Source organism: Glandiceps talaboti, chromosome 21 (genome assembly GCF_964340395.1).
Source record: "Glandiceps talaboti chromosome 21, keGlaTala1.1, whole genome shotgun sequence".
NCBI classification, from domain to species: Eukaryota; Metazoa; Hemichordata; class Enteropneusta; family Spengelidae; genus Glandiceps; species Glandiceps talaboti.
The window spans coordinates 17093529-17108482 of record NC_135569.1 but is presented as its reverse complement, the minus strand read 5'-3'; the positions used below and the strand labels follow the sequence as shown (position 1 = coordinate 17108482).

General features: G+C 37.7%; 1 protein-coding gene across 3 annotated transcripts in view; it reads left to right on the top strand.

Moving 5' to 3' along the window:
* Positions 1–9783, top strand: part of LOC144451462 (uncharacterized) — a 120852-nt gene extending 111069 nt beyond the window's left edge. For all 3 annotated transcript variants that reach the window (XM_078142303.1, XM_078142302.1, XM_078142301.1), the window contains exon 14: positions 4934–9783. In XM_078142303.1, the coding sequence (XP_077998429.1) occupies positions 4934–6312 (1379 nt within the window). In that variant the 3' untranslated portion in view covers positions 6313–9783. The remainder of the gene's footprint in view (positions 1–4933) is intronic.
* Positions 9784–14954: the final 5171 nt, after the last annotated feature.

Below are 14954 nucleotides of genomic sequence, written 5' to 3'. Positions count from 1 at the left end.
TTTCGCCGAAGTGCTAGATCTAGCACTTCGCCAGAAAACAACAAAGTGCGGGACTGTAAACAACGAAGCGCCTCCAACGGCTTGATATAACGTGGTCGTTAGCATCGATAAACGTCACATTCATTCGTCATGTCAGTAGTCCGTGTACGTGGTCGTGTGGCGCATGATCGACTCCAAAACTTATCTTTGGCCGATTGTAACAACGACACGATTCATCTGAAGTTTGTTAAATGTTTGCCGAGTCAAACGGCCGGTTGAAAGTTCACGTTGCCGTACGTACGGTTGTATCCTGGGGGTTGTGTGTTCTGTTACGAACATGCCTTGTGTCGTCAATACTACTAGTACCTCGCGGTGGATGGACTTGCGCAAGTGTTATTATTTTACCCCTTTCATATACAATTGGCTAAAACACGTCAATATCATCGATATTGTCGACATTGTATTGTATTCTGATAGAAACATTCTGATACATATCTCGGGAAACTAGTGCCTGTGCTGTGGGCGGGACTGTACTTCAGAATCTGCAATCTACTCTGTAAACAAGGACTAGCCACTCAGTATTTCTTGTACCATGTCTATTTTAGAGCGGGAAAGATCTATCAATCATAACGTCTTGAAATAAATTTGAAAATTACTGAAATCTTTATCCAGTATCATGTCATAACTCTGGTGATTTACACGAGGTAGAGCGCGCCTCCGGGGACACATTTATTCTATAAATATCTTTAAAATTTCTCCAAACTGTTTGAACGGATAGTTTTATTTTGTTGATCTCTCTGAAATGACAAAATCAATATGGGGGTCATTGTGTTTGTTTTTAAACAAACCGACACCCCTTTCTTTCCCCCGGATCCTACATGCTGGATTCTAAAAAGATAAGTTTGACAATATGCACTTTATTTTCGGGATGCATTCCATGTTAACTTGCGATGTGCTTTTAAGACATACTATAGTCGTTCCCACTTATCACAACCCTACCTATGAGCTCCCACAATCTCTCTCGTATAAACCATTTCCTATCGCTATTTCTCGAATGGTCGTCATCTGTATTTCTTACTTTTGTTAATGATATGCAATCCAGTTCACGAAGTCATGTGATATAAAAACTTGCATGTGTAGCTGTACACATAACACATAAATGAAATACCTTGAAATTTACGGGATGGACTGACTCTAAAATCTGTGCCTACATTGACCTGAACATGTTGAATTGCACACAAACATAGCCGATACAGACACGCTTTCAAATAAATTTAATGAATTTGTATCTCTAATCTAAATGGTAACTGACCTCCACTGTGCATGTTTTCCCCAAATTTTCTCACTTTCTACTTGATCTTTTTATTATTATTATTTATGTCAATATGACTTGAAACAAGTTAATCTTTTGAAACCCTAAAATTAGTGATACTTTTATGATTTAACTAAGTTGTGTTTTACTTCTGAATGGTACTCTTAATGTCCTCCAAATGGTGTTCATTTTTCTAAAAGCACTTACCATGGGAGGGGGACACCCCCTCCCAACCTCCCCCCTAACGCTTGTTTAACAGGTGCTCATGTGTGTAGTGTGCACTTCTTCCCATACTGTTTCCAGTTCTCTCCCTACTTTGAAACTTACTGAAACCCCTAGGTTTACATTTATATTAACTCCATTTCTAATATTGTACTGTGCAATTAGCTGAATTAATTTTATAATGGTAATAGTTAACTCAATCTAAGAGATATCCTAGAACTTTTGGTTACCAAACCATGAATATTTTGCATGTCCATGAACAGACAATCATACTTCTCATAGGGTTCCTGTCTAAAGAGCTTTATACTTGTGAAGCAATGGATTTGGGACGGCAATTTACCAGATACACTTAAAATTACTGTAAATGTAAGAAGTAAAATTAACTATGCGGTGTGCTGTATTGTGCTTTGAGAATCTAAAGTGTCTTTTGTAAGCACAAGAAGAATATTTCTTGTCAACAGATGTCAGGGGGGGGGGGGGGTTAGTGTGTTTTTTTTTATTTGTCAGAGGGATTGTTTTGTGGATGAATCACAGGGGGGTCACTATTTTTAAGTACAACACAAACAAGAAGTCACCGACCCACCCCGGCCGTAAAAACTGATCCCTCCCTTAAATACTCTGGTGCACATAACTATGACAGGTAAAATTGGAAACAGGCAGGAATCAGGGTTTGAAATAGAATTTTTTTTTCACATGCACAGTGTGCACCTGTACTTCGATATTTACCTGCACACAATGTGCACCCAATTTCTCAGTTATAGTTTGTCCAGTATATATGAAAGTTTATCATCATCATTATTATCCCAGGCTGGCTCCTGTAGCTGGGGTCTACGTCCTTATGGCCTTGTTTTAGGCCATCTTGATTTACCATCTTTTAACCACAGTTCTTGATCAAATGTCTCTATGGTGTCATTACTCAGATTGACTCATCAGTGATGTTAGAGATTCTGGTTTTAGACAACTTTTCCAATCAGTCTTAACCCTAAGAACCCTGAGCCCCTGAGAGGGTATAAATTGGGTTTAAGTATCATGTAACATAACCCCTGGTGTCCAAACTGACCAAGGATGACCCAAGAAAACTATATATTTATGGAATCTATATATATCATAGTTCCAAAAATATGCAAATTTTTGTCATGTGACCTCATTAGATATTCAAAATGGCCACCAAACCAGTAAAGTTATGAAATATTTTTCACATTTTTATAATTTGTATTGGTGAAAGTACAAAATTCTCAGTTTTTTATAGCATTTTAGCCCTCAATGTTACCAGCCTGTGGAATAATATAGAAATATTACATAATATGTAAAGATTTATGTATAAAATTTTGATTTTCAACCTGGTAAACATGTGGTAACTCGTTATTTTTGCATTCAATTCAAGGAGTGGAAGTACGTACCATATTGCAGGATTGTTTGAGTTATAGTCACTTGGTACTCTTGAACGGGGATTCTGAGAGTGACAGTGCCATATTACAGGATCATTTGAGTCTAAACTGACCATATTTGACCATACATAACCAAGTATTTTTGGAATTACCAAAAGAAAGCGGTCCAAAAAATATGCACATATCAGTCACATGACATCATTAAATATTCAAAATGGCTGCCATTACAGTCAAGTTATGGAATTTTATGCACATTTTTCAAATCAGAGTAAAATATTTTCAATTTTTTATTGTAATTTTAGCCCTCAATGTTGCAAGGCTGTGGAATAATATGAAAATATGACATCAGATGTAAAGATTTGGGCCAACAATCTTTGGTTTTAGTCATTATGTACTAGGCAAACATACAGTAATTTGATATGTTTGGCATACCATTCAACAAGTGAAATAGTCGTATTACATGGGTGCCTGAGTCCAAACTGACCATGTTTTACCATACATAACCAAGTATTTTTTGGATACATACAAAGACAGTGGTCCTAAAAATATGCAAATTTTGGTCATGTGACCTCATTAAATATTCAAAATGGATGCCATTACAGTCAAGTAAGTGATGTAAACTCACCAGAAAACTTTTTTTTTTTTCTTGGCCTTAAAATAGGTTTACAATGGGTGCGGAGTTTACAAACAGGTGAAATATTTGTCATCGTTTCAATTTCGTCAAATATAGACTTATCATTTTTAAATTTCACACACTAATGCACAGATGAATTAAGAGAAATCATATCTTTTTAGATTTTCGATTAGAAGTTTAGGAAGTATTGTATTGACCTTGAACTGTCTCCTTTTTTACCGTGTTCTTTTCTGATTTCTCCTGATAACAAACTACCGCTGTTTGTTGCAAGGCTTGTAATCGTTTATCTAGCTTGGTATCTCAGGAAATAAATACACTCTCACATATTTATCAAGTGTAATAATCTATAATTTATACCAAAATGTATGTGGTCAAAATATGGAAAATAGACCAAGCCTAGCCTATGGAAATTTTTTCGCAACAATGTATCAATACTGTTGACCTATACATTGACCTTTATATAATAATATGTAGTGAGGGTGCGCTACTCAACAAAATCTTGACAATTTTCCTGTAGTGATTCAAGGAGTGTGAAATAGTCTACATGCGACAAGTAGACAACCCGATGTGTAAACTTGTGGTGGGACAGAAGGAAGTTCAACACTTGAATTTTGTTTATTATTTGCCGTGGAAACGGATGTGCATATCCCGGTTATGTAGGGGATCATGAAAGCCAAGTGAAGTTGAGGATGACAAGTTTTTCTGTGCTGAGAATAGGAGGCGGGCATTTGAACAACATTTTTGACAACTAACTTTCATTGGCACTTGAAAAATCACAGATATAGAGCTAAATTTCTTGCGTAAATCATGAAATTGCAAGACTATCCCCTTACGGAAGGCATTCAGTTTAAGTCTGGTATATTTAATATGTAAATTGAAGAGTTGGATGGTTCTACCAAACTTTATTTGAGGTATAAATGTAATGAGTTTTTGAGAATTTTATGTCTTCCATGGACTAACAACAAAAAAGTTAGTGAATTAGAATAACTGACCCAGTATATTTGTTCAGCACCAAATAATTATGGCAGACTACATTTTGTATTGGCTGACACATAATTTTTGACTAAGATCTACTTTTAGTCATATCACTTGTGTAAGTTAGTGTATTGATAAATGGATCATCATTACATTTAGTTACTCAGAATTTACCAGTCACAGTAATTCCATTTTGACACTTGGTTTATTTTTGTGATAAAATGGTTTCAACTTCACAAAGTAAAATAAAATAGATTTAGAAGCAAAATATTTAGATTCTCAGTATGGGTACCAGCATGATGAAGCTGAAACTTGTCACATGAAATATTTAGATTCTCAGTATGGGTACCAGCATGATGAAGCTGAAACTTGTCACATCAACTATATTTTTCTAATTCCAATTAATGTATTTTTCAACCACAGGCAAACAAATTGCAATGCAGATGCTTCTGAGTGGTGCCAGTCTTCCTCCTCCCAATGTTGGAAATCAGCCGCCACCTCCACCCCCACCACCACCCCAACCACAGAATCAACAAGTACAAGCACAGGTACAGGCACACAGTGCTGCATATGCCAGTGTACAGGCACAAATACAGGAAAATATTGCTACAATGGGGCAGGGGCCTCCTCTATCTATGATGGGTGCGGGACCACCTGGACCACCTGGTATGGGACAACAAATGATCAGAGGTAGGAATTTAGGACCAGGACTCCTTGGTGAGCCACCTGGTGGATTTCCACAAGGTATGAGGCCACCGATGCCAGGAATGCTAATCCATGATAACATTCATGAGTCATCACCACCACCACCTCCTCCTCCTCCCCCACCAAAAGATGGACAAGATAGGAGAGATCCAAGGCAGTATGCAAAAGATCGAGACATGAGGCAGCCACCGATGTCAGACCGAAATGACCCTCGGCGACATCATCACAATCAAAGACCTCAAAGAAATGAGTTCAACCAAGAACCAGAGTTTGGAATTCAAGATGTGGATCTGCGACAAAACATGGGATATGAAAATAGGCCACCACAAGATGAAGACTTGAGAGAGAATAGATTTGAACCACGTGAACAGTGGGGTGGGCATGGCAGAGATATGGATGAACGTAGGCCATTTCCAAGCAAACAGTTTTACGGTGAACAGAGTGATAACTTTGGACAAAATTTTCCACAGGATTTAGATGAGAGGGGAGATTTTCCTGGAGGGTTCCAGGGTGGAAGATTACAACATGGTCCAGGGAGAGAATTACCTGAACAAGACAGTCAAGGTAGAGGCTATCAGAATAGACCTCCAGGACGAGGACGCATGCCACCCTCAAGAGACCAAGATGATAGACATCCTCCACATCACGATTATTTTAATGACTTTGATGAACGTTCTAGACAACAGCCTGACATGAGATCCTCAGATCTTAATAAGAAACCACCCTCCCTTCTAGATCTCCCACCACTTCCACCCCCACCTCCACAAAAACGACCCTGGGAAGAGGGACCAGGAGATGAGCATGGTAACCGTGGTGACCGCTCGCACTCTCGTGATGACATGTCACCAAGAGGAGGTAAACATGGTAGATTTGACGATGAAGAGGAGCAACAGTTTTCAAATCCAGCTGCAAGACAATTTCCACCACCAGGAAGAGATCCAAGAGCACGGGGTCTAGGGAGGGGTGGTGGTATGAGGGAGGGTGGCAGTGATAGAGGTAGAGGTAGGGGGGGTATTAGAGGGGGTCGAGGTCAAAGGGGAGGGGGTCCACCAAGTAGAGGTCCTGGTAGAGGTAGAGGGATCAGAGGTGGTAGGTAGATAGTATTAAGATTGTACTGTATTTTGTAAAACATTCCTTATAAAAAAAAAATATTTGGGCGGTTTATTTCTTGTGATTGAAGACTTCTAGTAGTAATATGTCATGACAAGAATTTATCCACTAAGTTTGTCAGATTTTTGTGTAGATGATAATCTAATCAAAGAACACATGGAAGAGCAATGTAATATACATATAAAGACAGATTGTATTCCAAACTAGTTTGAAGGTAGTCCACAGTGAAGTCTGCTTTACACATAGATTCATGTTAAACTGTACTGAACCTCTTTACATTGTACAGACTCTGTTAGAGTAAATATACTGATATAACCGACACTCTTTCACATTTCCCCAAAGGTATCTTTCCAATATAGTTAGTGTACATTTCACTATAATAACAAACACTTCATTATAACAAACCTTTGTTAATTCTCTTACTGAGTTTGTTTATATATATAGTGTTGCCATTCCAGTCATTTGTAGCACAACTGAACTAAGGTACAGTAGTGCTATAGGCATACACGGTGAAATGTGTGTCTGTAAACAACTTAAAGTCAAAAACCGCCAGACCGATTGCCATGGTATTTGGTGGGGACATTACTTAGGGTGTGTAGATGTGAAATTGTTCAAATGAAAATGATCACAAGAGATGTGCCTTTTGGGACCAAAAAAAGTGATTTTTGGTCAAAAAACTTAAACTCCAAAACTACTGAGCAGATTGGCCTGAAATTTGGTGGGAATGTTCTTGGGACTGTTCAGTTTGAGAATTCTTGATGACACGATGCTCCCATCAGTGATATGCAAATTAGGGCTAGAAATGTGTAGTTTTGGTCAAAAATCATTAACTCCAAAACTACCAAGCAGATTGGGATGACATTTAATGGGGATGCATGTGCGGGTGTATAGATGAAGAAATATTAAGCATATAATGATCTCATCAGCGATATGCAAATTATGTGTAAAAATGTGAATTATGGTCAAAAAATTGATCTCAAAAAGTACTTGATCAATGAGATTGAAATTTGGTGTGATGTTTCTAGAAGTGTTATTCTGCAGATTTTGTTTAAAACATTTAGACACAATTGACCCTAGCAACCATGACCACACCCTTAACAACAACCAAATGGCAGTATATTTTGCTAAAATAACAATCATCTGGTAGGCAAGTGAGTACACGTTCAAAAAATGTATGCAAATATGCCTGGCAACCATGACCACGCCCATAGCAATAGTCAAAAGATGGTGTATTTCACAAAGATAACAGGGATTCTTACACAAATGAAGAAACATTCAAAAAGTGCATGCAAATATGCCTAGCACAAAGACCAGGCTCATAGCAACAGCCAAATTATCACATATTTTGCAATGATAACAACAGGGATTAATAGACAAGTGAATAAACTTTCAAAAAATGTATGCAAATATACCTAGCAACAAGGAATGCCCAAATGATCACGTAAATTGCAAAGATAACATCAGGAATTCATAGACACGTGAACAAATGTATGCAAAGATGTCTAGCAACATGACCACGCCAATAGCAACAGCCAAATGATCACGTGCATTGCATAGATAACGACAGGGTTGGATAGGCAACTGGATAATCATTCAGCAAATGCTTAGCATCAATCAGCATGTGGATAAACTTTTTTTTAAAAGTGTACAGCTGTGTTACAATGCCATTGGCGGTATTTTTATACAAAATATATGCAGACTATGTGACAAACTACTAGTATTTGGACAGTAGTTTATGGGTAAACGTGCAAAACTATGTATAGTTGGATATCCAAGTCATTCTTGTATATGCAATTATTACAGATGTTATTTCATGTGCAGTTCTAAAGTCCTTAAAGCAGCACTAGCTACAACTGGAATATTTGATACATATAATGACGTACTCATAATACACTGTAAACAGTATTGGGTAAACACATTTGTGTAGCTTTACATCAAAATGTAATTTTCTGTCAGCACCCTGAAGATCAGCACCCCAACGTGATTCACAATTTCAACCTGTTGCTGTATTTCTGGATGCATATCGACCATTAATTTACATGACTGCATTGACATTTTTTAAAAATTCAGTTAATATATTGTTTGTTGTCATTTCAGTTACAACAAGTGCAGCTTAAACTAGTTTTGTGCTGAGAGATTTAATGATGAAAAGCTTATCATACATTAACTGTAAAACAGAACATATTATATTAAGGCCAGTGTCAGATTATGAGTAAACAGTGGATGTGGAAAACAGTTATCTGGCAGAGTTACAGAGGCATGTTTGTCTGGAACAAGATATCCTTTTTACTCCACATGGTAGTAGTAGAATCCAAGACCATGGGATCCAAACATTGGGATTTCAGTTAAATCTCATCAACGAGTGGCTATTGCTTCATGGTTTGTGTAGTCAGTGATCTCGAAATACCTTAGTCTAGTGCTATCCATGCATCGAATCTCAAGATATATCTTAGACTAGTGCTATCCATGCATCGAATCTCAAGATATCTCTTGGACTAGTGCTATCCATGCATCGAATCTCAAGATATCTCTTGGACTAGTGCTATCCATGCATCGAATCTCAAGATATCTCTTAGACTAGTGCTATCCATGCATCGAATCTCAAGATATCTCTTAGACTAGTGCTATCCATGCATCGAATCTCAAGATATCTCTTAGACTAGTGCTATCCATGCATTGAATCTCAAGATATCTCTTAGACTAGTGCTATCCGTGTATTGTCTTAATCTATTATGGTATCATTACCATTTACACCTCCACTCACATAGTCTAGTTCCTATACAGTATCATTACCATTTACACTTCCACTCACGTTCAGTCAAAGTCGTTACTCTAGAAGTCCTGAGATGTATGAGATGCAATTTAAAATTCATCCACAGCCACAATAACACAGTCCCTCCCTTTGAACCATGACTGTGCCTTAGTCAACCAAGCTGTATAATTGGGGAACTGGTAGAATGTAGGTTGCAATGTGAAGGCTTTAATCCTATGCACTGAAATTGCTGCAATGGATTGTATGCTCCCCAGGGAGTTGAGAAAGACTAAAGGGACGCTGTGCCGTTCTGATCTGCGCCAGGGGTAATAACTGTAAAGCGCTTTGAGCATAGCATGGGAAAGTGCTATATAGGAACCCAACATTATAATGTTAATAATTATTGGGGCAGATATGTAATGTCCAAATATGGAATATTTGTCAGCCCAGGATGCTACTTATACATTGTTAGGGTTATATAACAGTTGGGGTTCACTGTTTGTGCTGATTGAGGGACTTTGACCAGACATGGGTTAGCTGGAGACCACATTGCCATCCAGACTAGTATCATCTAGAGTAGGATTTGTGTCAAAACTAACCAGATAGTAAATATTGACTGTATTGATACTGAACTATCACTGCCATGTTCACCAGTTCTCCTTTTTTTGTAGGGGAATATTTTTGAGAAGTGAGAATAAAAATTACCTTGGTGGTGTTTCAAGAAACCAAATTGTCAAATTTAAAATTTTGTAATGTGTTTGTCACTATTTCTTGTAATCAAGTAGTAGAAGTACAGTTAAGATTGTGTGTATGTTATTCTTGAATAAGGAAAGATTCCCATGGATAAAATTAAGATCCTGAGGAAAAAAATTAATAGCAAAACCATTGGTAAATGTGAACAAATAATATAGACCACAAGATTAAATGTATTCTTATCAACAGCATACCAACATGTCATCCCCTCCCTCCTGATATAATGAGGGCATCAATTTTAGCACAACTGAACTGATCAGGTTCAGTAGTGCTATAGGCAACTCAAGGTGTCTGTCCATCTGTGTGTGCGTGTGTGTGTGTGCGTATGCATGTGTGCGACTTAAACTCAAAATTGCTGGATCTATCGCCTTGGTATTTGGTGGGAACATACTTATGGTGTCTAGTTGGGAAATTGTTCAAAGGAAAAGGATTGCATAATTGGGTCAAAAAATGTGATTTTTCGTCAAAAAACACAAAAACTGCTGGTTAGATAGGTTTGAAAGTTGGTGAAGTTGTTGATATGGGTGTGTACACAAAGAATTGTCGATGACTTGATGATTCCATCGGTGATATGCAAATAAGGACTTAAAATGTGACTTTTTGTAAAAAAAGTCTTTAATTCTGAAAATCCTTGGGTGATTGCAGGGATGTTTCTTAAGATATACAGATCAAGAGATATTAATTATATGATGAACCAAAGAGTAATTTGGGCTAAAGAACCATGATGCTTTGAGATTGATTTTCAAACTAGGCATATAATTATGTCCTAGTTAGTCCCCGCTGGACGAAGTCCGGGACAGGGACTTATGGATTCGGTTCCGTCTGTACGTGCGTCCGTGTGTCCGTCCGTCCGCAGCCGTTTCTTGGAGATGCCTGGACCGATTTTTTTCAAACTTGGTACAGGGGCAACATACAATGGCATACATATGCACGTCAATTTGTTTTATGATACGATCCAATATGGCCGCCTAGCAGCCATTTTGTTTGCAAATTTTCCCTGTCTAAAGCCATAACTCAGACATGCTTGAACAGATCTCATTCAAAGTTGGTATTAGGACAGTGTTCTGTGACATACATGTGCATATTCATTGTTGTTGTGATACGATCCAATATGGCTGCCTGGCAGCCATTTTGTTTGCGAATTTTCCATGTCCAAAGCCATAACTCAGACATGCTTGAACAGATCTCATTCAAAGTTGGTATTAGGACAGTGTTCTATGACATACATGTGTATGTCCATTTTCATCGTGATACGATCCAATATGGCTGCCTGGCAGCCATTTTGTTTGCGAATTTTCCATGTGCAAAGCCATATAAACTCAGACATGCTTGAACAGATCTCATTCAAAGTTGGTATTAGGACAGTGTTCTATAACATGCATGTGCATATTCATTGTTGTTGTGATACGATCCAATATGGTCGCCTGGCAGCAATTTTGTTTGCAATTTTTCTATGTCCAAAGCCATAACTCAGACATGCTTGAACAGATCTCATTCAAAGTTGGTATTAGGACAGTGTTCTATGACATACATGTGCATATCCATTTTCGTCGAACAATTACTGTGTCATGCCAATCACATATCCAAAGTGGATGGACACAGCAAAGTACTGTCAGCACTTCATGCTCCCAGGTCAAATAACTTCCACAACATAAGACATGTCTATCCATCAAAAACTCAAACAAAAATGGTCGGAGACAATTACGTGATACACCACAGTACGGCCGGTTTCAGTGAACACGGGTCGTGCTTTGAAAGAAGCTTTCATGTCACTGTGTGGATGGTAATGAATGCAGTAAAAATGAAATAAAGTGCGTGTACACATACAATGTAGCTTTCAAGAGGGATGGGTATCCAACAAAACGTTCTTGCTCTAACGAATTTGTGGGTCTACTTTCGTGAAGATTTTGAATGGTCAGAATGTACTATTCCGACACATGCTACATCTGAACAACTTCAGAGAATATTATGGGGAACACAGGGGGCGTGTAATATTTCATAGATTGTTGTTTTCCAGGTCTACAGACTAAATATAACAACCTTTTGAATATATATTCCTACCTGTAAGGGGAAGAGATTTATATTTATAGTATACGTAGTACTATAGAGATTGATACATTTGTAGCAGCAAGATTTGTATAATATTTTCCTAAGAAAACGGAAATCTAAGCAATAATACTCACCCCTGTGATGGGGAACTCTTGAAGTCATTCTCATCCGATCTCTGTATGTTCAATGGGTACGGAAATATTAGATAATTTTCATTTCGATTAGATTGTCTGTGGGAGCTGTTTTCCACCCATTGAATAGTTATGTCAACAAAGGATGCTGATAACAGCCTTCACTTTATGTAAACAACACGGCTTCACTAGGACATAAACAATACGCTGGATGGTCCATGTTGCGGTACAAGACAACAAGGCATAGTCAGAAAACAACCACTAAACTTGCATGGTGGATATTTAAACACAGGTATACTATTACATATAATGTGTACTAGCCATGACTACATTTGTCTGTGAAATTTACATTGGAAAAAAAAAACTTATAAAGCAGTGTCATTCAGTCTCTGTGGTTGACCAGACCTTCCTCACTCATTCACTACCAGAGGAGCTATCGATACTGCTAGCAGTCGGTTCAAATGAATTTGGCTAAATCACACCATCAGATGTTAATGCTGGAGTGTATTGCTCTACGCTTGAGTAATCTGACCAATATTCAACGTCAGGTTCTGGCGAAAACGGGTTGTGAAGTTGACCTTCTGGTTCGAACATAATGGCTTTGCATGTAAAGATACACTTACAAAAGTGTTTGTGTTCCTGCAGTGACGTCATAAAGTTCCAAACGCTGTCCTATCCATATGTAAATGAAGGTACTTAACTGAAGGTGCTCTGGCTGAGCCGAGAGTGCCTCATTTTTTGTGCAATTTCTCATGTTAGAATTATATTGTACTATTACAAACCTGATTTTCTTTACTTTTATGGCAAAATAAACATAATTGCGAAAACATTTATCAACCTTTGCATGTACACTTTAATGTAAGTGATTATCTAAATAAGCAAGGCAATTCTTTCCTGTTGAGAATAATATTAAAATGACAGAACATCTAATAAATATATAAAGAAACATATACATAATTACATTTATCTAACCTAACATTTATTGTATAAAACATATTAACTACTATTATTCTAGTTTATACATCTATTAGTTTGTTCTGGCACCAAACACTGTCACAGATGAATGTTGTTTTAAGATGCAATAAAGATTCTACTCTATTCTATATATCCTGGTTTATACATTCAACTACACTGGCCATTATATTTCAACCAACAGTGATTAGTACCAGGCCAGACCAAAAGGCATGTTGATAAAAGTATTAAGTGTGTTGAAGTAAGAGTGTAAAAAATGAAGCAACAAACCCTTTTCCCACTTAGGGTGTTTGGGAATCATGCTACCTCTATGTCTATCTTATACCCTTTATCTTTCATAATGTTGACACATTGTTTAACATGTACGGGATTAGCAGTACACTACCCGAGCTAATATTAAAGTTTGTGTAGCGGGTTATAACCAACTCCTTGTCTGAGTTGCTGCTGAAGTCTTATCAGTATTGGATAGTGTAAGACAAAGGGGGATTTAGAAGGTGTGAATTTGGTTAACCTTTGTAGTTCAAGTAAAACCAGTCCAGCAAAGTCAGAAATCATATGCCTGCGCATAGAAGTATAGGGGAAGCGTCCATGGTCTCAAGAATGAAATGCAAGAGTATGGCCCTGACCAAAATAGTTTGCCAAAATTGCGAGAACTTAATTACGGAGAAAAATAGTTGTGGCGAGTAGTATTAAAAATAAGGGGTAGACCATTTGATATCCTGGGTTGGGCTTGGAAGATTGGTGGAGAGTCATTATTTTTTTTCCCACCTGCTTGCCTGAGAATTATTTTTTTTCTCCTTCGCCTATGCTAGCAACTATTTTTTTCTTTGCTTCTTTGAGATATCCGGATTTTTTTTACGTCAATGTTGAACACCTACATTTGTTGCCACAATTTTCTGTTTGGTTTTCGCACAGGGTAATACAAAGAGTCTCCCCTAGAAGCTTTTTTTACCAATTTTGGTGAATTTTATTGTTGGTTTAACGAATGAGTGGCCTCTAGGGTGATGGAGTCCAAGGGGTTCCCCCTGCCAAATCTGTAGTCTTTTGTTTCTATTTAGGCAATTTTTAGGTTATTCATAGCCTCTGAGATATATATTTGCCAAGCATCAAAAAGCTAAAGTAAAGGTATAACCTTTTTAAATAAGTTTTCCATGTTATAAAAGTGGGCCTGTAACATTGGTATAGGGGCATTGATATTGCATGCATAGTAAAGTTACTGATGTGTGAGAGTACTTTAGGAGGTCATACCTAGTGTACAATTAGTCTATCAGCTAGCCCTCGGATGTTCTTCCGATAAAATACGACACACAGCCGAACAACGCTATCGAGGATGGAACATCCGAGGTCTAGCGAATGTCATCAGGATATAAATAACTGCCAATCAGAGAACCGTATTAGCGACAAGCACAAACAGAGGACAATAGCTAAATTTTCATGCATATTCATCTTAAGGAGGGGCTTGTAAAAATAACCACCAATGTGTTAACTAAAACGTGTGAATGACAACGTCTACACGCTCATCAAACACAATTACCATAAACTGATAAGACATAGTAATGACATAAATGTGTTTGTCAACACCTGCATGCAGAGATTGAATATATTAAAGTATATATATATGCATATATGGCCCAACCCACCGCTTATCGTAATCTCAATGGAATGTCCGGTCTGAAAATGACATTCGCTAGACTGTTCGGGCAAGCCCTCACATGCGAACTTCGTTCGCTTATAGTTATAGCATCGAAAGAAAGCCCAAACGTCTAGCAGCAAGACTAGTGTACAATAGAAACTTGAATTTGAGTTGTGGTGTCGATACATGTAGTGTCTGAAATAGGAAGTATATCATCCCTTCTGACAAATTCATACTGAAGAGACTAGAACAATTTAGATTAAGTTCTTTTTTTTAAAACTATCCAATAGTATGATATGAAGATTACCATTACAAAACCTTCAAGTTCACTTTTGCCCC